Source organism: Bos indicus, chromosome 19, assembly GCF_029378745.1.
Source record: "Bos indicus isolate NIAB-ARS_2022 breed Sahiwal x Tharparkar chromosome 19, NIAB-ARS_B.indTharparkar_mat_pri_1.0, whole genome shotgun sequence".
NCBI lineage: Eukaryota > Metazoa > Chordata > Mammalia > Artiodactyla > Bovidae > Bos > Bos indicus.
In genome coordinates, this window is record NC_091778.1 from 54,566,488 (window position 1) to 54,593,229 (window position 26,742).

At 59.9% G+C, this 26,742-nt stretch overlaps 1 protein-coding gene across 11 annotated transcripts in view; it reads left to right on the plus strand.

The window, feature by feature from the left end:
* Positions 1-26,742, plus strand: part of RBFOX3 (RNA binding fox-1 homolog 3) — a 440,999-nt gene that overhangs the window by 397,036 nt on the left and 17,221 nt on the right. For all 11 annotated transcript variants that reach the window (XM_070773955.1, XM_070773960.1, XM_070773957.1 and 8 more), the window contains one exon: positions 20,547-20,801. In XM_070773955.1, the coding sequence (XP_070630056.1) occupies positions 20,580-20,801 (222 nt within the window). In that variant the 5' untranslated portion in view covers positions 20,547-20,579. The remainder of the gene's footprint in view (positions 1-20,546; positions 20,802-26,742) is intronic.

The following is a 26,742-nucleotide window of genomic DNA, read 5'->3' on the forward strand; positions in this document are numbered from 1 at the left end:
TCAGCACTCTGGGGGCTCCCTCTCGTCCTCTCTGGCCTGGCATCCTGTTTTCACTTGTGTTCACAGCTGCTCTGAGCATCGCCGCTGGACCCTGGGGTCCTTCCCCTGCACCCACCCCCAGTACAGAGCGTCATCCCCTGCGGGTCCTCAGGAACCGGTCACTTCATGTGGGCACTCAGCACTGCTTGTCCCAGCAGCAGCCAGCTGTCGCCCCCCACACCCCCACTCAGCATGGTGTCTGGCTCTGTTTCCCAAAGACCCTGACTTCTGGTAGACCTTGGACAAAAAAAAAGAATTCCAGGTCTAGGCTTGGGAAACTTCGTTATATATACATCGCTTTCCTGCAGAACTTCATGGGGACTTTTCTAGAACGTCCCAGAAGACTAAGAGTTCTACAGCACAGGCCTTGGGAAGTGCTATTCCAGGGAAAACAGCCTGGCTGCAGGTGGGCTGGGATCTGACCCCCCACCCTAGGTGCCTCTCTGAGCGAGGGGACCTTAGCCTGATCTCTTTGAGCCTCCATTTCCCCATCTGTCAAAGTGACGGCTCTAACACTGCCAGGGCCACCGTGCACTTGGCACCCAGTTACAGGACAGTGGCAGGCTGGGCGGTCGGTGCTCAGCACACATCAGGTCTCTTTCCGCATGGATGTCCAGGGACTCCGTGAAGCTGCCCCTGCCAGGGCTGGGCATTACTGAGGCTTCACCCTCTGGGGCCAGCTCTTGGGTGCTTTGTCGTGGACGAGTTGTATGACTCCAGGCAAGTCTCATCAGCTCTCCAAGCTTCAGTTTCCTCACCTGTAAAATGGAGACAAGGGCACATGCCTCTCAGGTGTGGGGAGGTGCCTATGCGCACTTGTGGTGAATGGATGTGTGGCCAGCTGGGTGAGCAGAGCCACCCTCGGGGGACAACCCAGATGGAGCGGTCTGGCAGCGGCGTGGAACTCGGGGAGGGTGGGCAGAGGAGCCAGGCAGAGCTGTGCTCAGAGCTGGCTCCATCACTCGCTGGTGGCAAGACCACGAGACCCATCCCCTGCTTCTCTAGGCCTGTCTCCCCATCAGTACTCTGGGGATAATGACACGCCTCATCCGACTCGGGTGACAGTTACTGGGCCGTCCCAGCGGGACGCAGGTAGTGTGGCTGTCCCTCCGTCTGGTGTCATCACTGCAGAGCGCTCTGTGGTGCCCGGGCCATCTCTCCCCGCTGACTCCTGGTGACAGAAGGCCCGGCTTCTGCCCTGAGGGAGGCTCTGCTTCTTTCCCCTGGGTGTCAGGGCCAAGCCCAGGTCCTAAAGAATTGTCCCACCCTGGCCCCCCGACAAGGAAATCAGGCCAGCCGCTCGTCCCCCTCCCTGGCTGCAGAGCATGGCCCCTGACTGCCCAGCCTCATGGGTACGGGGTCTGGTGTCCTCGTCAGCAGCAGAAGATAAATGTTTTTAATTCAGGGAGCTTTTCATGAGCCAATGAAAGGGAGTAAATCACCCTTCCAGGCCCCGGAGCCCAGAGCTGGCGCCCGGTCACATCAGGGTGGGCCGAGGGGCAGCCACACCGGGTCACTGGATGTCAGGGGGACCTGGGCATGCTGTGGCCTGGCAGCCGGACGCCAAGCTGGGTCACTAGGCAGCAGGAGGACCTGGGCATGCTGTGGCCTGGCAGCCGTTACACACAAGCTCTTCTATGGCGGGGCGGGCGGGCAGGGTCTGCCTGACTGCCCTGCTCTCCTGGCCTGGTCAGGCTCCGAGGGTCCCAGTGTGCGTGCACGAGAGAGGCCTGCATGTGGACTCAGCCTTGGCACACGCCCGGCCCTGTGCACCTCTGGGTGCCCAGGTGGTGAGACCCGGGTGTGTGCAGAGCACCTGTGTGCCTGGCTGTGACGGGGGCCACGGGAGTGCCGGGGCGTGGCCCCCGTGTGCTTGTGCAGGCACACATGTGCACATGGCTTCTGGAGAAGAAATGTTTAAAAATGGAGTTGTCAGCCCCGAGTTGACAGGCGCAATCAGGAAAGTGCAGCGTCGGCAGGAACGGCCGCGGCTCCCTCAATTACCCGGGAGGAAATGGCCCCGCTTTGTGCTGAGGAGGCAGAGTGTGACTGGAATAAAGCAAGTGGAGCAGACCCAAAAACTTCATTAATTAAAGAAACTCATTAATGAGGGACATTTAATCAGCTGAAGATTAGATCCACGCTTGCCTCTTCCAGGAGCCGGGCGCCGAGCGGAGACCGGAGCCGGCCTGCCTCCTCCGCCCGCCCGTGCGGCCAGGCCTGGCGCCAGGGCCCCAGCAGGGAGATGCGATGCCCCCGGGCCAGCTGCGCGCGGCCACGTGGAGGCCAGTTCGGGTGCCCGGACGGCATCAGGGTGCCGGGATCAAAGGTGCTTGGATTTTGGCCTCACCGGGGGACGTGCGGCAGCATCGGGAGACGTGTTTTGTGGTCACCCTGGGGAGGGTGGTGCTGCCCGCCGCTCGCCCATAGAGCTCAGGGATGCCAGACACCCTACGGTGCCCAGGGCAGCACCACGGGAGAACCTGCTGCCACACACGTCGGTGGTGCCAAGGCCATAAGACACCTGCTCCAGGCTGGGCGTGTGAATGCACTTGGGGGATGGGGTGAGTGCGTGGCATGTGAACCAAGCATGTGTGAGCACAGGCAATGTGTGCATGTGAGCTTCTGTGCCCGGGGAACGTGTATGTGAGTGTGGATGTGTGTCAGGATTCATTCCCATGGACGAGGGGGGAGAGGAGGCTGGGGCCCCGGCAGACCTGGAGGAGACCTGACAGGCGAGCTGAGACCTGTTGCTGGGTGTGCTTCACCCGGGACCTCCCAGCAACATCTCTGGGCCCCTGGGAGGATCCTGCTTTCTGATGTGTTTAGAGAATTGTCCACTTGCTGTTGAAGGCTGTGGGGAGAATGGCCCCTGCCCAGGACAGGCTGTCTGAGGGCATGCCCATCTGGTGGGCCATCACCCCAACACCTGTGATCTTGACTGCATGTTCGGGGACCCACCTGAGGGTGCCACCCTCAGACCATGGCCCTGCGGGTTCCACTGGGCTCCCAGGCACCTTTCCCACCTCCCGCAGCCCAGGGGTGCCGGGCCGGGCTGCCCTGGTGGACCGAGCCTGAGGCCTAGGTTCGGTCATGGTGGCACAGGTTGGATCCATCTCCTCAGTGCAAGTGAGGTCTGGCAGCCGGGGGGCTCACTTCCCACCCTGTCCTCCTTCCTCCCCAAGTCCCAGCCCCTCCCCCAGTACAGGGGTGCAGCGGGTGCCACCACTGTGCCAAGAACAGCCCCCAGCAGGGAGAGTCGGGGAGGGCCTTCCCAGGTGTGTGGACGGCGTGGGTGGGTGGCAGGGAGAGTCGGGGAGGGCCTTCCCAGGTGCGCGGACGGCGTGGGTGGGTGGCAGGGAGAGTCGGGGAGGGCCTTCCCAGGTGTGTGGACGGCGTGGGTGGGTGGCAGGGAGAGTCGGGGAGGGCCTTCCCAGGTGCGTGGACGGCGTGGGTGGGTGGCAGGGAGAGTCGGGGAGGGCCTTCCCAGGTGTGTGGACGGCGTGGGTGGGTGGCAGGGAGAGTCGGGGAGGGCCTTCCCAGGTGCGCGGACGGCGTGGGTGGGTGGCAGGGAGAGTCGGGGAGGGCCTTCCCAGGTGCGCGGACGGCGTGGGTGGGTGGCAGGGAGAGTCGGGGAGGGCCTTCCCAGGTGCGTGGACGGCGTGGGTGGCAGGGAGAGTCGGGGAGGGCCTTCCCAGGTGCGTGGACGGCGTGGGTGGGTGGCAGGGAGAGTCGGGGAGGGCCTTCCCAGGTGCGCGGACGGCGTGGGTGGGTGGCAGGGAGAGTCGGGGAGGGCCTTCCCAGGTGCGCGGACGGCGTGGGTGGGTGGCAGGGAGAGTCGGGGAGGGCCTTCCCAGGTGCGCGGACGGCGTGGGTGGGTGGCAGGGAGAGTCGGGGAGGGCCTTCCCAGGTGTGTGGACGGCGTGGGTGGGTGGGCAAGGCTGGGGCTGTCAGGTGTGAGCTGAGGACGGGGCTCTGGGCAGAGCAGATGTGGCAGGGTGACGGCAGCATCGCATCCGTGGGGCAGCAGGAGCCAGGAGAGGGACGCAGGAGCAGGGGCCAGCAGGTCGCGGGGACCAGGCTGCTCCTGGCCCTGGACATGTTCACATTTTCAGGAGGAAAATGTCTTGCTTGGAAAGGAGCAAAGCAGAGGAGCTGGGCAGTGCTGCAGGAGGGACCCAGGTTTGACATGGAGACATTCGCGTCGACCAGCTTGAAGGCTGAGAGAGTATGGAACCCTTGAGCCCACAGCTCTCAGCAGGTTTTCACCCTGTCCAGTCTGGAGGCAGGGTGTCTGCCTCCGTCATAGGGAGATGGTGGGGGCCCTGGATGCCAGGCCCACCCCATCCTGGGAAGTGACAAGCAGATGGCCCCATAGAGACCCTGTGAGGAAAGGATGGGGACGGGACTTCCCTGGTGGTGCAGTGGTTGAGAATCCACCTTCCAATACAGGGGACACGGGTTCGATTCCTGGTTGGGCAACTAAGCCCACGCGCTGCAACTGGAGAAGCCCTTGCACCATAACAAAGACCCTGCACAGCGAAAGTTTAAAAAGAGAGGAAGGAAAAATGGATGGGGACAAAGCAGCCGGGATCCCTTCCCCAGGGCCCCGTTGTACGGGGGAGCATCCTGGGTGAGGCCAGTAGGGAGGGTCCCAGGCCTTTGCCTAGACACTCCTGTAGGCAGCGCTACTCCTGTGCGAGGGGGCCTTCTGTGAGTCTGGGGGTCCAGGCTGCCCAGGTCCCTGTGTGAGCAGGGCACAGTCTCCACTTCCAGCACCAAGGTGATCCTGGGACGGACGTGGGGGCAGATCAGAGCAGGTTTCTTAGGAGAGGTGGTGGCCAGGGCTGCATAGACAAAGGGCAGCTCCTCGGGTGGCCCCGGCTCCTTCCCCAGGAGCTCATCTCCCAGGGCCGCCCCGCCCCCGCGCCTGCCCCTCCTCACTGGCCCAGCTCCTGGTGTGCTGCCTCCATCTCCCTGGCTGCCTGGGGAGCCTGTCACAGGGCTGTGGGCAGAGCAGGTGCTCAGAGGTACACACGGGCAAAGGAGCGTGCCGCCCCCCAGGGGCCTGGATTCTAGACCACATGACTCCACTAACATGCCCATGACCTTGGGGAGTCAGTGCTCTTGGGATGTGCTAGAGTGTTCCCACCTTGGTGTTGGCAGGCTCAAACAGAGCCACACACATGTATTCTCAGCAGGGCCTCCAGAGCCCAGGCACCAGCGATAATCTCTGCCCCCCCTTCAAGCCCTGTCCTAGTCCCTCGTCCCCCAGACGCAGCAGTGAGCCCCCATCCTGCATAGTCCTCTGGCTTGTCTTCCAGACCCACCCTCTGTTCTGGCACCACGGGCATCCACCCATGGCCACTGCCCCATGATGAGCCTAAGCAGGTGTCCTCCCAGCCCAGGCCCGGGGGTGGGAGTGCCCCTCCCCAGGTCCTGGTTACCAGGACCCCAAGGTCTTGCAGTCCCTGGAAAGAACAGTCCCACCAGCAGAACCTGAGCACCAGCTGAGGCTGCCACTTGGCCCCCAGATGGGAACTTTCGGCTCCATAAGCATCAGCTCACGCCCCTGACCCCAGCCCGGATCCCAAGCCCACCAGGTTGGGCTCAAACTCAGGACATCTTCCCAGGGCTGTTGTGGCTTGTGATCAGGAGCAGCTGTTGCCTTGAGTCACACGTTCTGAGTCGGCAGGTCAGGAAGGCCCAAGAACCTGCATTGCTGACAGTGCCCGGGGCACACAGTGCTGCTGTCCAGACCCCAGCTGGAGGACCTTACTGTGTACAGACTCGGGGCTGAAGGGCTGCGGACACCCACCATGTGTGGCCACACGTGACCAGGCATGAACTCTGTCCCCATGACATCCCCTGTCCCGGAGACACTGTCCTGAACTCACAAACGTCCCCACGAAAGAAGGAGTGCCCAACCGACAAACAGATTCATTTCTCAACCTGAATCCCTTGAGGGGTGTTTGACTGTGGGACGCATTATGTAATCTTCATTGCCAGGAAATTTACCTTCCTAATGGCATTTTGCGAGTCTTCATTTGAGTCTGCCTTCCCAGGGCTCTCGGTAACTAGGAGAAGCACACCGTGGTATGTGTGTGGTAGGGGGCAGCGAGGGGTGGGCAGACATCGGGGACCTGAGGCTGGAGGGCACAGACACTGGGCTATACCCAAGGGTGGGTGCCGCCCCCATCGTCCACCGTTCCCACCCCTGCCTGCCCATGTCATGTCCTGGGCACTGTGCTTAATATCCTATTCCATTTGCTATGAGAAACCATGGGCCATTCATCATGCTAATATGTTTTAATGAATGAATACACAGGAAACATGTACGATGTGGCTGCATATGGAGGGGGCGGGGCTCATCCTGGGAGTGCAGAGGCTGATGCCCTGGACCCTCGGGGGAGAGTGGACCGCAGGCTGCTGTCTGTTTGTGGTTGGAATGAGTGGTTCTCTGTGGCACCCCTCCTCGTGGGGTCACTTTGACACTGTCCGGTAGCTTTGTCCTCAAGAGGGAACTTCCTCTCCATCCCACTGAGTAGCAGCCTGGTGTCCACTGGTCCTCTCTCGGATGTACACAAAGATGCCACATGTGCTCTCCCACTTACAAGTTCACAGTGGCATCTCAGCACCCCAGAGAAGGCTAGGGGAGGGACTGAGCAAAATGGAAATCACAAGGGATGGGAATAACCTGGAAGCCTTCCCAGAGGTGGTGTCTGAACACTTACAGGGCAGCGGGAGGGTTGGAGGAGGGAAGAGTCCTGGGTCACAGCAGAGACTGCACAAAGCCTGTCCATGAGCACAGCACTGGGGTGGTGTTTTTCACTTTGATATCTCTAGACATGGGAGATGCTCAGCAAACTTAGGAAGTGCTCAGCGAACAGTTATTTACTGAGCGAATGGAGCAGTGAAGGTAGGGGACAGAAGGAGTTGTGCGGGGGAACCTCTGTGGGTGCTGCTAAGAGTTGGCAAGTAACTGTGGTTGGCAGGCTGGGCCTGGGCCCTCCTTAGGGACCCTCCCCTCTTGCCGTCTCCCTCCTCATGAGGCTTCCCTGACAGTGTCCTTCGTCCTTGCCCTTGGTAGCCTACAGGTGTCTCAGTGCCTTGGCCCCCCAGCACCCAGGGCCCGGGCACAGGGCTCAGCTGCCCCATGCTTCCCGCTGGTCTAGCCCGGGGCTCCTGTGGGCGGGAGTACGAGACCACGGTGGGCTCCTCCTCCTCCCAGAGGCAGATGGGCTCCAAAGGTGAGAGCAGAGCCTTGGATTGACCATGCTGGGGTCTGAGCCCTACCTGTGTGGCCTCAAGCCAGCCCCGAGGAGCTTCACTGCGCTCCTCTGTGAGGTAGGGGAGGCAGGTGGTGGGCTTGTCCCCAGACACAGCACCCCCTGGGGCCAGCACACAGCCTCCCGGCCCTCCTGGCTCTCTCTTCCCACCTGGTTTGAAGAGGGTCCCTGGCCCAGCAGGGGGTTGCTTTCCCCAAGCCCCTCCCTCACCTTGAGGAGCTAAGAGTGTCTTCCCCATGCTCTTGATGTTTTTTTGTCAGGAAGCCTGTGAGCAGCAGTTGAAAGGTGCTGGGGGTTCTCCCACTGCTTGGGGGCAGCAAGGCAGCCACTGCCACCCTCCCAGTGCCCCTGGGGGAGGGGCCTCCAGGCTCGGCAGACAAGCCCATCAGGTGACGGGTGGCCCACCCCTGGGCAGAGAAGTCCCGCCCCCACCGCTCCCACGTCCCTGGACAGCCGCCGTTTCCGGTTAACCACAGCCCCATGTGTCCCCAGAGCTGCTGGTTCTTCATGGCACCTGCACACATGTGTGAACACGCACACACACAAGTGTGGATACACACGCACATGTATGGACATGCGCGCACACACAAGTGTGGCTACACACACGTGTGGACACGCACACACAAATGTGGATACACACACGTGTGGATATGCGCACACACAAGTGTGGATACATACGTGTAGGCACGTGCACACACAAGGGTTGGTACACATGTGGACACACGCATGAACACACGTGGACACAGGCACACAAGCGTGAATATACGTGGACACGCATGTGTGGATATACACACACGTGTGTGGACACACGGGCAAACACAATCATGGATACGTGGACACGCATGTGTGAACACGTGTGGATATACACGTGTGTGGACACGAGCACACAATCGTGTGTGCACACGTGTGCACACGTGTGGATATGCACACGTGTGTGGACACAGTCACATACAATCGTGGATACACACATGGACACACACGTGTGAACACACACGCACACACAAGCTGGATACACACACGTGTGGACACACACACAGTGAGTTACAGATTCAGGGCCGGGCAGCACCCTAGAGGATTTGTGAAATGGGGCGAGGACCCCTCCTCAATGAGGGGCAGTGACTGGCCGCAGCTCCCTGGACTCCCCAGCTGAGCCCTGGTTGTGTTCTGGTCCCACCCCCTTTTACAGAGACCCGGCCTCTGGGGTCCTTGCTTGGCCTAGCAGCCTCATGCTTGGCAGGGGCCCCCACCCCACACTTGCCTTCCTGGGCCCTTCAGCCAAACAACGGCAGCCGGCTCCTCACTGATTTCCCCCGGCAGGACAGAGTGCGGTGGAGGTGAAGCTGATGGGAGAGGGGGATTTATGGGGCCACGTTATTTACGATTTGTATGCAGTGAGCTTGGAGGGAATTACGGCTTAATCGTGCGAAAATCCGTCCCCTCCCCTGGGGCTCCTCGGCTGAGATCTGGGCCCGGCTTAATGCAGGAAGGGGCTGAGTCTGGGCTGAGAGACAGCGGTAGGCTCTGGCAGGTGGCGGGGCTCCGTTCTGGGGGGTGGGGGTGACAGCTCAGTCAGTAGATCAGGAAAGCGCCTGGGGTCCTTCGGGTGGAGGTTCTTACTCTTTCTTGTGCCTTGAACCCTCTTAGCATCCGTTGAGGCACACAGATCCCTTCTCAAAAAATGGTCTTGAATGCATAAAATACATTAGGATTATGAAAGCCATTTTATGGGAATACACTTACCCAAAGAGAGAAGACAGGTGAAGTCGTAATCTGTGGCTTTTTTACAAATGTGTGAAAGAAACATTTAGGGGTGGGGTCTGCTCACACCCTAGTTTTGGAGTTGGGGCGAGTGCAAGCGTAGCACGGTACGAAGGACCTACGGCTTCTGTTCGAGACGGGGTCTCGGGCAGTGCTCACGCCCTGGGTTTGCAGCCACTTTTGTGGGTGCTGACATTCCAGTTGGCGGACAGTAAGATGGAAAGGTAGGGTGTTTTCCTGTCCAGGCTCTCAGGTGCCCGGAGTTCTTCCTCCAATAGAAGAAAGTGGCAGAGAGCGCAGGCGGAGCACGACCAAGCTGCTTCCGGGCACAATGCCAAATCGGTGTGCGTTGATCTCGCGCTGCGGCAGCTCTGGGTCAGCTCTGTCGGCCTTCACGGTGCAGATGGGAAACCAGGCCGCCGGCAGGGAGACTCGAGCAAGAGTGTAGCTGGGCTTCCCCTGTGCAAAGCCTGGGCAGAAAGCAAGGTGCCCAAGGTGCCCCAGAGAGCCGTGTCAGGAGACTGGCCCCAGTGCTGCGGACTGAGTGGGAGCCCAGGCTCGGGCCCACATGTGCTCCACATGGAGAGCAGGGCTCCGCAATCAGGACACTGTTTGCCAGGGTGACCCGGCCCATCAACCACTCAGCCGCCGCCAAGGCAGGAGAGGCCTGAGACCCTTCTGGAAAATGAGGGTCTGTGGACCAGAGGAAAAGGAGACATAAGGTGGAGGAGACCTGGGATGCTGGAGGGAAGGGGTCGGGGTGGTGGGAATCCAGCCAGGCCTGCACCTCATTGCCACCAGGAATGGCCAAACACGGGCCTCAGCGTCAGATTATAAACTTGCCGAGTGGCTTGGAGTCTGGGGGCTCTGCCTGGATTTCCCCTGAAGTCCCTCTAGGTCTCAGGGGTAGGGGCAGACACACAGTGCACCCTGTAGTCCCTGGAGTATCCACTGAGCCAGACGCCCCATGGAAAAGGTGGGAGAGGAAGGGGAGAAAGCTGAAGGCTGGAGAGCCTACCACCCCGAGGGCCCTGAATGAACCAGTACAGGGTGTGACGGGCCTCCCAACAGCCCTAACTTAACAGAAGATACTGAACTGGCTGCGGGGAAGAGTGTACTGGATGAGGCAGGAAGGGCCACCACTCAGGCGGATTCTCAGCCCTGGCCTTGGAGCCGCCGCTTCCTCCTCCCCTCAAGCTCCCCCTGGTGTCTGCCGGGGGCCCCTGGTCTCCCCTCCACACCAGGGCAGCCCCATCCCAGCCCCCTTCAGAGCCCCCTTCACACCTACCGCCTGCATCACCACCCTTAACCCGACCTCCAGTCGCCTAGCTGAGGAAAGGTGAACTGGAGCCCAGCTGGGGCTGGTGCCCCCCTCTCCCCAGGGGCGTGCCGAGTCCTTCATCCGAGCCCTGAATTGTGTGCATCCCTTTCCGGCTCCTCGCTCAGGGACTCCAAGCTGGCAGCTTGAAATCAGTGGAGGGGGTAGCATTTACACCATGGAAATATGCAGCCGCCACAACGCAGGACTTTTTCCCCGCAACAGAACCCTTGTGTGACACTCACCAGCACACCGCTCTATCCCGCTCTGGTGGGGGGTAGTGGATCGCCAGGTCAGCCCATCCTCTGAATGCTGGAGAAGGGTGTCAGGCCAGGGGTGGGCACCTGCAAGCTCAGAAACCCTGGTTGGTTGCTGGGTTAGAAGGAATTCCGTGAGACTGGGTCAGCCTGCTCGACGGAGCCCTGGGGTCTTGGGGACGGTGGGTGGAGGGACCACCGTCTTCCGCTCCCACGGACAAGAGTCCACAGCTGTGGACAAGAGTCCAGCTACAAGAGTCCATAGCTGTCATGCTGTGTCCACTGGCTCCAGAGTCAGGTGGGTCTGGGTCTGCCACGTGCCGCTGTGTACTCTTTAGCAAGTGACTTCCTTCTCTATTTCTCTCCTCGGTGGAGAAGGTCAGTTCACAGGCTGTTCAACGATTCTATGAACTAATGCCTTTTTATTGCTTTATGCAGTGTTGGGCTCTCTAAGTGACCCATGGCTGTCACTCCTGCATTCATCAGTATTACTCAACACGTACTGAGCATCTGCTGTATGCCGGTGCTGTGTCAGGTGCTGGGGAACTCAGTGGTGAGCTCTTGCCCTCGGGAGTTCCCACTCAAGTTCCCTGGCACCGTGACTGCAGCCCTGCTCTGTCCTGAAGCATCTATACCAGCACCCTTGCTTGCCAAGACCATGCCCCAAAGTCTCTGGCTTGACGTATACCGGCCTGCAGGGATCCGCCCACCCTGCACGCCGCTGGGATGACATCTTAGCTCTTGGAAGGGAGGAGGCATGAGATTCCAAGAGGGAGAAATCCCTGCTGTGCCTTTGGGGTGGTGGGCTGGAAGGGGACAGGAGGGGTCTCACATGGAGGTGGGGGCTGGGTTTCCAGGACTCCCCCTCCATGAGCCAGGACTTTCCTCCGGTGCCTGGGCTGGGAGGGGCCTCTGTTTCCGTCTGGCAGGGCCACTCTCCCATGAAATTTGGGGGCAGGAGCCTGTGAGCCGTGGAGGTGGCCTGTTTCTGGACTGAGAAAGCAAATGAGTCTGAGGCAAGAGGAAAGTGAGGGAGTGTGGCCAGACCGTGTGCTGTCCTGGCGCTCCACCCCTGGCCACCCTCCCGCGGGTGACCTCTAGCCCAGACAGCCTCCGCTGAATCCTGGACCCGCTCTTCCTTTTGCTCTGGGTCTTGGCAGGTCCTGGAAACCTCGACTGTGTCTATTTATTTTCACACTGATGCTCCTGGGGGAACGAGTCCCCTCCCCTCCAGGAGTGGGGAGCCCCTTCCATGAGTCACGCAGGAGACACTCCGAGGCAACAGACTTGCCGAGCCCACGCCCGCCTCCACCCGGCCCCTGCTGTCAGTTGGTCCCCTAGGAAATTGGAATATCAGCCTGAACCAAACACCGTGGCGGAGTTAATTGTTTGTCCCCCAAAAGTCATGTCACGTGCTTCAGACTTAGCTGATGCTCACAGGCCCCCGGGGTGCGCGCTCCCAGAGGCAGGGCCCTGTGCTGGCTGGCGCGGCCCAGCACCCAGAATTTCAACCTAGTGGATGCTGGGTGCTTATTCAGCGAGCAGGTTCACACACACCATCGCTCCCACTCCGCTGGCGCAGACTCGAGAACACCAACCCTGCCTGCACTCGCCAGCTGGTCCTCCCCTGGGCCGATTCCTCCTCATCTGAGTGGCCAGAACATTCTCCACCTCGGAGGCCCCTCTCCGAGATCGCAGTGGTCCTGGGTCTCTGGGGGCAGGGCCAGGATCCACTCTCCTTGGAGAAAATCAGAGGACGCGTGCTATCCCTGCCTGGTGTGTCTTAAGTCACAGCAGGACGACTTGCCAGAATCAACCAAACTCACCCATACCTGTCAGCAAGAACATGGCAGGCCGTGATGCGTGGACCAGCACGCACAAGGGCTGGGGGTCTCTTGCCCCTTCCCTTGATACCATCGCGTGTCCCAGCTTCATCTTCGTTCCTCTTCAATAATCTCATCTTCTCTTTCTCCCCAAAACCTCACCTCCCTGTGACCAGCACATTAAGAAAACAGAATAGAGACATCACCTCCAAGAAGACAACCGAATGTGTTAGTCTAGTAACACCCCCTTTCTCTCCTGCTCCTCGTGTTCCCCCCCACCCCAGCCCTTTCCCCTCCGTGAGCCCCCACCCTCCCCACTGCTACCATCATGTGATCACGGGCAGTCCTCTGACTCCAGGAAACGCCATCTCTCTGCTCCCGAACCAGCCTACCCGGGGCAGCCAGGGACAGAGGGACCCTCCCTCTGAGCAGGTGGGTGTCGACCGAGACCCCCTCCCCAATCGGGAAAGGTGCAGTGGTCGTGGAGGCAAGCAGAACGCAGGCTGGATTCAGATTCGCATGGAACCACGGACCGACGTTTCCTCACCTGTAAAAGGGGGACAACCATCCCACATATTCCTGGAGCTGCGCCAAGGGACAGTCAAAGTGGGCACAGTGTTGTGGATTCTTCACACTCTCAGAGGGTCAGCAAGGGGCGGACGAGTCCCCGGACTGCAGTCGTGCGGGCACGGGGTGGAAGTTTCCAGAAGGCAGGTTTCAGCTCTGCCCGTGGAAGAGCATCCCAGCAGAGCTGCCCCGGGAGGGAAAGAGCCTCCACGCTGGCGAACATGCATTGCTGGGCTCGTTTGGACAGAGCCGGGCAGGTACCAGGAAGGGCACAGAGATGAGAGTCACTGTCTGGCGGGCACTGTCTGGTGTCACACGTGGTCATCTCCCATCTAAGGCTCAGGGATTGAAGGAGTCTCGGGTTTGCTCGGGGTGCAGACTCCTCAGCGTTCAGCGGTTTGGGGCACGGCCTCACACGTGCATGCCCTGGGATGGGGAGGGCAGGACCATCCTGCTCCCAGACTGGGAGGTCAGACCCCTGAGGTGCCCTGGCTCAGCCACCACTGGGGACGTGAACCCACATGTCCTGCCTGCCAGCAGTCAGTCCCTAAGTCAGCTGCCTCCTCTTCTGACACTGATGGGCACCGTGGATGCCTCGAGAATGACCCAGTGATGCTCACAGGGGGTCCTCTGCACGGGCCTCTTCTGGAAACCGACTGTCCCGTTTTCCTGGTCCTGTGAATTGTCCAACACTGCATGAAGGCTCAGGCTTGGCCCCTGTTCCTGGCTTAGGGAGGCAACATCTGTCCCCACTGTCCTGGGAACATGGGCAGTGCCCTGCGCACACAGGCACAGCATCAGTCCAGCCTGTGCACCTCCTGTGTCCCAGGTGCCAGGCAGCAGAGGCTCAACTGATGCCAGTGACCTGGGTAAAGATTGGTATTGGGGGGGCATGCCTGTGAAGGTGGGGGGGGGGTCCCCTCTCCTCTCAGGACAGGTGAGCCATGTCCAGAGTGGGACAAGCAGATCACACACCTACCTGTCTGATCCTTGAAGCTGGTGGTTCTGCCACGCTCCCCTCCTCCGCCCTGTCTGGAAGCCTCTTTGCCCAGAGGTGGTGGAAAGATGGCGTGGTGCCCAGCCTTTGCTGCCAGCCTGCCTTCTTTCTGCAGCCTGGCCTGCGGACCAGGCCCACCGCACCCTCCCTCCCAGGGTGAGGAGTCTGGGAGGCAATTAGCCTAATTGTCGAGGAGGGGCTGGGAGCAGAGATCCCCAAGGGGACTGTGCAGGGAGGAGCTCGGAGGGCCTCTGTCTGCAGCTGCTTCAGCTCTTCCCTGCCCCCAGCACCCTGCTCCCTGAACATCCTGCCCAGTGCATCCCACACAGAGGGGACCCTCCCCACAGATGACAGGAGCTCACTGGCCAAGGCCTGAGTGCGTGGATTTCCATTGGGCCGGTGATGTGGGCAGAGACACTTGGGGGAGTCTTAGCTCTAGATCTTAAAGATGAAGGGCCCTCCTGCCCAGACCCTGCCTCCAGGCAGATGAGTCCCTGTCCCCTTTCCACAGACTAAGAGGTTAGGCTGTGCCCAGGGTCACCTAGAAATGGAGGCATTGAGTCTGCACTCAGGGTCTGGTGCCAAAAGCTGGACTACCCAAGGTACAGGAGCAGAGAAAAGGCCATTAGCTGCAGGGCCTCCCCGAGAGGCTGGCTGGGCTCTCACTGGTCAAAGCCCCTCGCTGCCCGTTCCTGGGGCTGGACAAGCCCTTCCATCTCATACCACTGTGTCATCAGGTCCCAGCAGGGAGCGGGTGGCTCACTGGCTCTAGGATAATGTGAGTTTATTTACAAGGAGACTTTCCAGAGGTGTCTGGAGGAGAGCTGGACCATAAAGAAGGCTGAGCACTGAAGAACTGATGGTTTTGAACTGTGGTATTGGAGAGGACTCTTGAGGGTCCCTTGAACTGCAAGGAGATCAAACCAGTCAATCCTAAAGGAAGTCAACCCTGAATATTCATTGGAAGGACTGAAGCTGAAGCTCCAATACTTTGGCCACCTGATACGAAGAGCCGACTCATTAGAAAAGACCATGATGCTGGGAAGGATTGAAGGCAGGAGGAGAAGGGGATGACAGAGGATGAGATGGTTGGATGGCATCACCGATTCACTGGACATGAGTTTGAGCAAACTCCAGGAGTTGGTGATGGACAGAGAGGCCTGGTGTGCTGCAGTCCATGGGGTCGCAAAGAGTCGCACACAGCTGAGCAGCTCAACAACAGCAAGAACTGGAGGATGGGCTGGAGGGACCACCAGGAACAGTGTAGGACCCCCGACTGACAGTGACGGCGCTGTTACCACCTCAGGCCTAAGGAAGAAGCAGCAGTAGAACCAAGAAGACTGCAGGGTCCTGGAGGGGCACTCACTTGAGTCTGGATCCCCTCTGGTCTGGGGAGAGACAGCCTCCCAGGGAGAGAGCAAGGGAATAAATACCCCAGACTCACCCCCAGACTCTGGAAAGCAGAGGACTGAGCCCTCGCCCCGCCTTCATGGCCAACCACACCCCCTCCCCTGACATCACCCCTCGCCTTGAATCGGTCTACTCTCTTATGTCGTGGCCCTCAGTTCCCCTTTGTCAGATGAGTGAACTTTGCTCTCTAGAACTTACTGCCTTCCAGCCACCATTGCTGTTGACTTAGAATGGTCAGTTCCTCTTGGGCCAGAAACCCCTCATGGCAATGAAGAGAGTGGTGAGTCAGAACCAAGAAAAGAGAGTGTGTCTGGCAAGAGATGAGGGGTCAGCACATTGCGTGCTGTCGAGGGTCAGGTCAGATGAGGACTGGGAGCTGACCCTTAGATGGTCCACATGGCAGAGGTGGGAACCTTGCCCAGGGTAGTTTCAGGGAATGGTGCCTTGGAGACTCTGCCGGGGGTGGGATGACGAGGGAACAGGAATAAAGGAGTTTAGGCTGCAGGTGTAGGCGACTCATTCAAGAGACTTTGCTCTGTAAGGAAGCAGTGCGTGGGGTTTGTAGCTGACAAAGCTGAGTGGTCAAGGAGGGTTTTCTTTCCCTATCATGGGAGCCAGTCAGCAAATTGCCAGAGCTGTGAGCATATGCTGGTGAGAAGGACTGGACACCTGTGTGCTTGGAAGTGACCAGTTAGAGATGGGAGCAGAAATGGGAGGGAAGGCCAGGGGTGGGACAAGAGGCAGGAAGGTGAACAAGTGAGCGTGGACATGGCCTTCCATTTCCACAGGAAATAAAAGCACAGTCATCGCCAAGAAGGAGAACATTGGAGCGTGGTGGGAGGGTTGGGGAGGAAGAGGGAAATGGTCATTGAGAGCGAATGGCAGATCCAGGCAGAGGACAGTGATCTAAGGAAATTGGGCTGATTTTGTATGTTTTCCCAGAGTGTGGGCCACGGAGTGGAATGGGCACAGCTGCTCTTAGCAATTTTCCAGGCAAGTGTAAAGACAAGAGAGAGAGACAGGTTTGTAGAGGGGGTGGGAATAAATGACTTGACCATGGTCTTTAAGCTTTTAACTCATCTGTCCATCTACTCAACCACTCCCCTTTCATCCATCCATTCTCCACTTTATATCCATCTTTCCATCCATCTTTTTATTTATTTTTTTAAATTTTATTTTATTTTTAAACTTTACAGTATTGTATTGGTTTTGCCAAACATCGAAATGAATCCGCCACAGGTATACACGTGTTCCCCATCCTGAACCCCTCTCCCTCCTCCCTCCCCATACCATCCCTCTGGGTCATCCCAGTGCACCAGCCCCAAGCATCCAGCATCATGCATCGAACCTGGACTGGCGACTCGTTTCATACATGATAGTATACATGTTTCAATGCCATTCTCCCAAATCTTCCCACCCTCTCCCTCTCCCACAGAGTCCCTAAGACTGTTCTGTACATCAGTGTCTCTTTATCTCTCCATCTATCCACCCATCCACCCCTCTGTCTGTCAGTTCTTCCATTCATCCATCCACCCATCAATCCTTTCATCCATCCAACCATCCAGCCATCTTTTTATCCAGCCAGCCATCTTTCCATCTGTCTTTTCATTTATCCATCCACCCACCCATCCTTCCATTCATCCATCCAGTGTGCATTGAAACTTCCAAGTGCAGCAGAGTGCTGTGCTGAGTGCAGGGATGTGGGCATGGAGGGCAAGTGAGGGAATTCACGATCCCTGGGGAGCCACACTAGTTCACAAACTGCTCTGAAATCACCTGAAGCCATGAGACCTGGCCTGGCAGGGGGACTCTGCCCAGCTCACGCCACCAACCCCAGGCCCTTCGTTGTGGCCCCAACAGACCCGAGAAGAAGGAAGAAAACGAAAGTGACACACACTGTGCAAACCTCTGTGTGCAGGCCCCCGGACACCCTCTTAGGGCAGACCTGACCCTCTGCTGTTCCACCAGGTCTGCTCTTAGGGCTGTCAGCGTGGGCTGCACTTCAGAGTCTCGTGGGAAAGTTTGGTTGTGAAGTTCCGTTGCCCGGTGTGCGTCCCAGGTACGGGCTGTGCAGCCTAGGAAAAGGCCACTCGTGGAACCGTAGCCCCTATGTGTGGGCGTGAAGGAGATGCAGGGCAGGGGTGTCGAGAATTGCCCAGGGCCCCCCGACACGCTGGGGGTGACCACTGCAGATGGGAGATGTACTCAGAGCAGATGAGCAGTGACGTGGGGCCAGTGGGTGGATAAGAGGGGGGTCAGATCTCTCCATGTGCTCTCCAGGGTCTCGACTCTCACGGGGCTGTGGAACCTCACCTCCGCCTAGACCCCCCAGGAATGGCTACAGTTCTGGACGAGGAGCAGGGAGCCAGGTTTAGGAGCTGGCAGCCCATGCCATACAGGTCTCTGTACCTCAACTTTATTGGCTGGGAAATGGGGGCACATTGTCCACCTGGTAGGTTGGAGATTCGATGAGGTTACGTCTGCAGAGCAGACAGCACCATGCGCTCAGATGCGCTGACTTCATGATGTCACAATGTCGCTCGAGGTCCCCATCCCTCAGCTGCCTCCTGCCCACCCCTGACCCCTCCAGACCCTGGCCCTCAGGACCCCAAACACCCCTCCCGCCACCCCCACCGTGTCGCAGGTTCCCCTGACAGTCTGGGCCCCAGGCCCCAGCGCGGGAGCCCTGCAGAGGGAGAGATTGGCAGCTGTCCCTCGGGCACTGGGGAGGGTCGCAGCGGGGGTGGGGCTGGGGAGGAAGCAGACAGGAGAGCAGCCCCCCTTTCCTAGAGCCTCGGAGGAGGTGGGGAAGAGGGGGCGCTGGCAAGATGTAAGTTAGTGAAGGTTCTAATCAAATATTTATCAGTTAATTGATCTCCGGAGGCTGCGGACAGCGCCTTCCCCCTCACCCGGGCCTTTCCACACTCCTGCCTGGCTCTCGGCTTCCCTCCTCTCCTCGCCCCCGCCTCCTCCCTGCCTCTACTCCGCCATCCTGGAGCCTGGGTGCTCCTCCACCCCTGGGAGCCTCCCGCCTCGCGGGCCCCTCCTCCCTCCTGGTGAACCCACCCCGGGTCCCGCTGGGCCGGAGCCAGAGGACGCGACCAGCGTGTTGGCCGACTGGGTGACGGGGCTTCTCAGCCGCTTGGGAGCAGTGAGGCAGGACCCTCATGAGTGTGTGCATAGGCCTGTATCCGTCCACTTGTCAGGGGCCTGGCGAGAGAGGGGAAGGATCTGGGGGCTTCCCCAAGGAGGAGCGGGACGAGACCTCTTTTTTCATGTCGGGTCGCCCAGAAGTGAGGGCCATCAGCACCGAGGCGGAGGCTGGCACTGGGACGGTTGGTTGCACGGTGGAGCTGGGCCCTGGGCTGATGTGGGGGCCTGCGGTCGCTGGCTAGAAGGGAGGTGGCCAGCCAAGCAGACTGTGGCAGTGGGGCAGGGCTCTGGCCTGAAGGCAGAACACCGCGTCTTCCGTCCAGTCTCCGTTGGCCTCGTGTGGCCAGTCCCCTTGGGCCACCTCCCCCACTCACGGTCGACTCAACATCTGAGGAGTTGGACTAACTCTCCCACCGGACGGCAGACCCCACCGGAGCAGGGACTACCCATCCTGCTCCCCACCAGAACCACAAGCCCAGCACCCCAGCTTCCCAACACACAGTTTGGGGTGAATAAATAGTCACCAATTGAAGGAACAGCGTGAGCAAGTCAGCGTGCCTGCTAAAAGAAGCACCTGTCTCGGGGTGGGGAGACTCTAAAACTGAGGTCAGACACACAGAGGTTGATGGGGGTGGGCACGGGAGCACACAAGGTCCCCTGTCCGCAGGGCACTGGGAAAGCAGTCAACCATCCCCGCGTGTGCAATGGTCCTTCCACATTGTGGGGGCTCCTCCTGCGAGAGGTGACCCTGTCCTTCCAGGTGGTGAGGCCCCTTCTCCCCCAGAGGCACCCTCAGAAGGCCAGGGGTGCCTCCCCTGCTCATAGTGGCTGCTGAGAGCCTGCCCCCTAGTGTGTGTCCACAGGGAGGGTTGGCCAGAACACTAGTCCCCTCCCCTGAACCCACAAGGGACCCCAGTCCCTTCTCTGAGGCTGAGAGATTTTTCTACCAGGGCTTTTCTTTGTACCCAATACCAGTGGTTCTCACAGCCCCCAGATTTGGGGAGGAGGTCTGGAGTGAGCCGAGAATCTGCATTGCTGACCAGACCCCAGATGATGCCAATGCTGCAGATCCCAGCACCCCATTTGGAGAACCACTGTCCTGGGGCGCTTCCAGGCCTCGCCAAGGGCTTCTCAGAGCCCCAGGTTGGCTGGGGCCAGCATCGAGGGAATACATTTCCCCCTGGGGCAGCAGACCTTTGAGGGTGGGAAGGATCACTGGGACATCTTGGAGATCCTCGAGACGGAGGCCAGAACCCTCTGTGCCCTACGGACAGCACCTCACCCTGTGGCCACCATGAAGCTGAGTTGTATGAGGCTCCATGTCTTCACGATCAACTCCAGTCCTCCCCTCTGCAGGCTGTGAATCGTGTCCTCACACCTGCTTTACTAGTGAGAAAACCGAGGCTTAAAAGCCTTTCTCAGGCCAGAGAGTGGGGGTGTGGCCATCCAGGGCCAAAGGCAGGATCCTGCTGCTTCTGGAAGGTTCTGCGTCTTGACTGGCCCCATGTCAGTCTCCTGGTGAGGAAGGTTTCACAGGCCATCACCGCTGGGGGGCCCTGCATAGAGGGTACACGGGGCCACCCTGAGCTATTTCTTACAGCTGTGTCTGTCTACAGTTATCTGGAAATGTTTAATTATTTTTAAAATTTGGTGGATTAAAAATAAACCTTTAGTGTGCTCGGACCTGACAAATTCACACAAGTGGCCTCAAACTCAGGGGTGTCTCGCCACAGACCTGGGCTCCCCTGAATGCCCCTGGAAGCCCAGCTGTGAGCTGGATGCCCCGTGCTGGGGGAGCGCCCCATCCCATGCGGCCTGGACAATGCTGCTCAAAGTCTAGTTCAGGACCACAGGGCCTCCTGGAGAGGGGCCGGTGAAAGGAGGCAGAGTCCCGGCCAGACCGCGGTCTAACCAGCCTTGCTCTCTCCTCCGCAGGGCAATCAGGACGCCACGGCTCCGCCTGAAGCGATGGCCCAGCCCTACCCCCCAGCCCAGTACCCCCCTCCGCCACAGAACGGCATCCCCGCCGAGTACGCCCCACCCCCACCGCACCCCACGCCGGACTACTCGGGCCAGACCCCGGTTCCCCCAGAGCATGGCATGACCCTGTACACACCAGCACAGACCCACCCGGAGCAGCCAAGCAGTGACACCAGCACACAGCCCATCACAGGGGCCCAGACGGTGCCGGTAAGGGCCCCCCCAGCCTCGGAACTCCAGGGGGAGGGGCCTCGGGGCCTGCGTATGGAGAGGCAGCCCATAGCAGGGGTGTCTCTGCCCCCAGGAAGGCTCTCTCAGCCTTCCGGCTCTCCACCATCTGACACCCAAGAATCTTTCCGGTGGGCAGATGCCACGCAGGGGCCCCCCTCTGCCTCCCCAAGCCATAACTTCAGGCCAGCTCTCACCTCATCTGGGAGAAGGAGCGTGACCTCAACCATCAGTGACCTGTTAATGAGAAACGAGGGAAACAGCCAGGTCGGGGGCCTGGGCTCACCCGGAGTCCCGGGGGACCCAGCAGTGGTGGGGGGGGCGGGGGACAGGGGAGGGGGGTTGGCTGGCAGCAGTGAGCAGAGGCCCAGAGCCCCTCAGAGCTGTCTCGGGTTGCAGGCCCTCCTATCATTTCTAATCACTTGTAATCTATCTGCTTGGCTGCCCTCCAATCAGATAACTTCAATTATGTGGTTGTGATGCAGTTCCAAGGATAAAGTGCTGAGCCTGGCACTTCTTGGAGATTTCCTGATAGCCAAGGATCACGTCCAGGAGTGGCTGCTGCCCCTGGCCCGCCTGGGGTGGGCACCCTGTGGAGGGAGCCCCTCCAAAGACTGGGCTGCTGCGTCCCCGCCCCCAGCCTCCTCTGTTGCATCCTCTGTGGACCCGCCCCGCCGAGCTCCAGGGCTCTGGGTTCATCGAGCTGGCCCTACTGGCCTGGTGCCAGTGCTGACTGGTGGGGGCCGGGCAGGAGGCCAACATGCCCTGCACCGCTTGCCTGATGGGTGCCCCCCTCTTTGTGCCACCTCAGCCCCTTAACCCAGCCTGGCTCCTGCGGTGTACCCCTAGATGTGGATATCACCTTCCCTCAGTGTGTGGGCAGCATCATCCAAACTCTGGGGATAGCGCCCACCCACGCAGCCCGCCACGGGCTGGACCAAACTCTCCTGCCCGCTTGGAGCACTGCCAGACCTGAGTCTGCGCCAAAACCATCAGTCTTCTCGATTCTCCCAGCATCCCTGGTACAGGGTATCCACCACAGATGCCCCCCAGGGTTCCACGGATGAGAAGGGCAATGTCCATGGGTCTCAGAACAGGGAGCCAAACCATACTTCCCTGGCCGCTGCCGCTTCTCATGCCTCAATCTGTGACCTGCATGTGCTCAGAAAAGAGAGGTGAGTGAGGGAGCCAGAGGGGTCCCTGTGAGCAGGTCACCGCTGGCTGGCTGGTCTCTTTCTGATGGACAACAGCAGATGGGGTGAATCTGGGGAAACCTCTCATGACCTCCTTGGGAACAAATGCTGACCGCCCCCCCACCCCGAGAAGCAAACCCAGGAGACAAGATGACCAGACTGGTGGCTGACACAGAGGAGGCTGAGACCGACCGCTGACACCTCCACAGCACAGACAGGCCTTCTGGGCCGCCTGACGCAGCCTCACCGCGACCCGTACAGAATCATCTTCCTTTGGCCGACTTCTGCAGGGACCTGCTTGTGCTGGGCCCCGAGCCAGCACGGGGGTGCACAGGAGGAAGGGCCTGACCCTACCCGCGGGGGCCGTCACTTCCCACCAGTCACGGACATTACATGGGCCCCTTCCACTCTTCGAGAGTCCGTGGCCCCGAAGAGGACCTGGGAGTCTCAGAGAGAAGCCAACTGAGATGTGAGAGCCTCACTGCTCAATCGAACGCCCCCCCACCCCAGGAATGCCTGGGCCAGAGAGCTGCTGAGCCCGATACCGGGCAGCCTCGGCCTTCCTCTGTCCACGGGGGGCTCTTCAGGTCCTGGGAGGGGGTGAGTCTGCTGCTCTTCCCCTGGGATACCGAGATAGAGGCCCCGACTATCGGATGATCTCAAAGACACTCAGAATTGCCCGGCAAAGACTTCAGCTGCCGCTGCTGCAGGGCGTGGATGCTCCAATCCGGAGTGTTCCTTCCATCAGAGGTTTCGCACCTTGGGAGGAGCTGAGGAGGGTGGTCACTGCCTGTCCTGCTCGAAGATTCCAGGAGCCACTTATCTTCAACAAACTCTTGGTCCTCCTAGCCCTGCTGCTCAGCTGTCTTACATCCATCCCGGATCAGGCCTGCGTCACTTCCCAGAGCCTCCCCTTGGCCTTCCCCAAACAGCCTGGTGTTAGAATCGGGAGGTAGGGGGCGGCAGGCAGTGTAGGCTCCAGCTTATGTCCAACCTGCCCTCTCCTGCCTGTGGATTCCGTTTGTCATCACGGCGTCATCTACGTTCTTTTATCAAAAGGCAGCAGGGGACACAGAGTGACTGGGGCTGCTGATGGAGCAGGCCTGCCTCACTACTCTGCAGGACCCCCTGGGGTACAGGTTGGGGACCACCTCCCAGAGCTACCTCATTCTTGCAAGGTTTTACGGGGTCCCCTGCAGGGGTCCTCCCCACCCACCCGTCTACCCTGTGTGGTGGGGCAGCCACAGGGACATCCTCTCAGAAACTCCTGCTGGAGCGGCAGCCTTCGGTCCTCTTTGCTCTTGGCTCTTGGGACTTAAGGGAACGGGGTGGACCGTGGTTGGAATACAGCACCCCAGGGTGCTGCCCTGACTCAGGCAGGGTGCGAGCAGATGGCACCATCAGCATCGATGCACCATGGGGGGCCAAGCAGAGAGTTCCCGGAGCATGGCGTCATTCACAGCGTCCAAAGAGGACACAGCTCCACCTGAGGTTCTGAAGAAGGCTTCATGAGTGGATGGCTCGAGGCCTCATGGGGAGAACACCTCCTCCGAAGCTGGCTCACCACCCACCAGGGACGAGCCATGTCGGGTGAGCAGCCGATGGTCATTGCATGGGTGACCAGGAAGTCTTGGAGGACCGAAGATGAGGGGAGAGGGGGCCACAGAGAAAGAGGGTTTCCTGGAGCTGCTTCCTCTGTGTGGCATCACCCAGCCTTGGTTCTGTCCCAGTGACGGCCCCCGGATCCTGGCCTGCTGCCTGCCACCCCACTGGACCTACTGACCCTGTCCAGGGCCCTCTCAGCCTCTCCCGGTGCTGGGCTTGGAGAGGCCCAAGAGAAGGGGGCTGCAGACTCTTTGGAGGGTGCAAGGATGGGAGATGCACTGTCCCATGCAGAGGGACCGGATGCTGCCTTGAAAGGGGGACGAGGACCGTGTCACCACGTGGGCTAAGATGACACGGAAATGAGGAGGACGCAGAAGCAAAACGGCCGAGAGCAGCTGGAGAGGGAAGGGGTGTTGCTGCTGCTGTTTCTCGTTTCCCTGCATTTGAGAACCAAAGGCAAAGATTGCTTTAAAGAAGAAAAAGGGAAGTGAAGTCCCTCGGAAGGCGGCGCCAGCTGCCCGGCCCGCTGTGATAAATGGTGAGAAGGCCTCCGTCTCCCCTCGGGGCAGCCAGTGTGCTGTCACACTCGGGGGTTTCTCCAGCATCTTACAATTTCACAGCCATTGAACCCATTTATCTGCCTCTGTTTGCAGCTGTGCTTGGGGCCAAGGGGGGCTTTTCTTACTTTTCCTGCACCCCCCATCACCCCGTTTCTCCCACCTCACCCTCAGCTGCTCTCCTAAGGGCCTTTGAGGTGGGAAGAAGCAGGAGGACCCTGGATCTTGGAGACACACAGTGGGCTCAGTTCTGCTATTAGGAGAGGCCCAAGGCGTTGCAGAAAGGACATCCCACCCTGGCCCCAGATGCCCCAGCTTCATCAGTGCCATCCCATGGTGCCCCCTTCCCACCAAAGGCTCCCCATCTCTGAGTGGGAGCTGGGATTCCCACCCCACCCCACCCCCACCACCGTCCACCGTAGTCCTGGCCACCAGCTTGCGCTGACCACTGCCCTCTGCTGGCCGGGGGTCAGCATTGCATGCTCCTCCCCCTAGTTTCCCAGATCCGGAGTCCATGAGTCACCTGTACCCAAGAGCAGCCAAGGGCACAGGTGTGTGAAAGGCATGGCAGGGGAGGGTGACAAGGGACACTGGACCCAACCTGACCGCCTCACGGAAAGAGCCACAGCTTTTTGTAGCCAGAGGGCGGGGCCCAGGCTTCTGAAGAATCAGCAGATGCACGGCCAGTTCTGCCTTGGTCTGGGGGTGCAGACGGGGCCTCTGACGGTCAAGCCCAAGCTTGCTTCCTACAAGGAAGAGTGCAACAAGGCAGGAGGACAGCTGGGGAGGGGGCTGAGCGGTTGGGCATCTCCAGGTCCTGGGCTTGGGGGAGAGGAGCCCCCAAATGTCCCCCAAAAGCCCAAAGGCAGCTGCCCCGATTTGTCTGTCAGGAACGAGGGCATGTGCAGGCCAGACCAGGAGCCTCGGAGCCCTGCCACCTCACTCCCCCTGACCAGCTGTTCCTCCCCAGACTGAAGGGGGCTCCTGGGTGTCAGCACTTGCTGGTGAAGCCCCAGGAACAAGCGCAGAATCACCTGCAGCCCCACACTTGGCTCAGAGAACACACACTCCAGAAATGGGCCTGCCATGCGTGAGGTGGCCAGCCTGCTGAACCCCAGGTCACACATGTCCCCCCAGGCACACGAGAGGATGGTGGTTTCAAACCCACGTGTAGGATCGCCCGCCCTGTGCTTCCTCTCAACACAGGAATACAGAGCTGAGTCTATGGGGCCTTTGAACAGGATAGCCCCGCACCCCTGCAGCCCTCCAGACCCCCTCCTGGCTTGCCACCAGGAAGTGTGCCCAGGAGCTGACCCCCCTCCCCTCCCCTCCTGTCCCCTATGGCATCTGCTGCCCTGGGGACTGGCTGAGCGCAGGAGTTAGGGGAGCAGCCCTGTCTTTTCAGAGAGGATGACCCTGATGGCCACTGAGGGCAGCCACTCAGGAGTCCAGAGACAGACCTCCAGCCAGTGGCCTTGGCGAGGGCCAGTCCTCAGCCACAGCACGAAGGCTCAGGCGCCGTGAGCTCGCCCTGCTTACCATCCTGGCTCTGGGAGGCTTGTGGTACTGCCCAGCACTCCTTTGGTGGACAAAACGCACCAGAAGCAAGCGGGCAGTTGCCAGCAACCCGTGGAAGGCACACGCCAGCACCTCTCCCCTCAGCTGTCCTCGTTGCGTGTCTCTGCAGCCCGGCCTCTCTCCGCCGGCCACGTGGGAGACCACAGCCGCCAGGACTTCCATTTGTGCAAAGTCTACCCCAGCCTTGAGGACCTTGTCCTTCCCCCTTCACTCTCTGTAGGAGTATCAGACAGGAGCCAAGCCCCCCGACTGTCACCTGGAATCCTGACCCAGAGGAAGATCCTCAGACAAAGGTTCAAGTCCAAGCAGTGTACTGGGGAGGTGATCCCAGAAAACCTGGGAGGGAAACCAGGACTTGAGACAGGAAGAGAAAAGGAGCAGTAAAAGATGCTTTCTCAGCCAGTCGTGCCCACAGGGGATGGGGGCACACGGCATCAGAGGAGAGCCCCAGAGGAGCTGGTCCGGAGGAGCCCCAAGTGAGAGAAGGCGTCTGTCCAGTCACCCGGCCTGTCATCGGCTCTGCTCCTGGACACCGACACAGAGGACCAGAGATGCCAGCCCCAGGGTCACGATGAGGCCCCTCGGTGGGCCCTCCCTGCACTCACCATGCCCAGCCTGCCTTTGGCCTGGGTATTCAGCAGGACCCACCAAGTTGAAGGGCAGCCTGGCTGTGAGCTGGTGGCCTGTCCCCATGGAAGTCCCCAGTGAGGAACCTCACACATGTGCCCAGCCCGCTCGCTGCACCGCACTGCCTCGAGGCCTCTTCATGGCCTTGACCTCTCAGGGAGCTGGTTTGGGGGACAGGGCGGGGAGGTGGTCCTTGCTCTGTGGCGGCTTTGTTTCCAGAGACTCGAGTCTTTCAGAATCCCTCTGTTGATCAGTGTTTGGGTCCAGAATCAGGACCAGCTGTGAGGCACTGGAGGTTGCCACCCCTGAGCCCTGGACAATGCACAGCCTCAGAGCAGGGCTAGAAGAAGAGGCAGTCTGGGG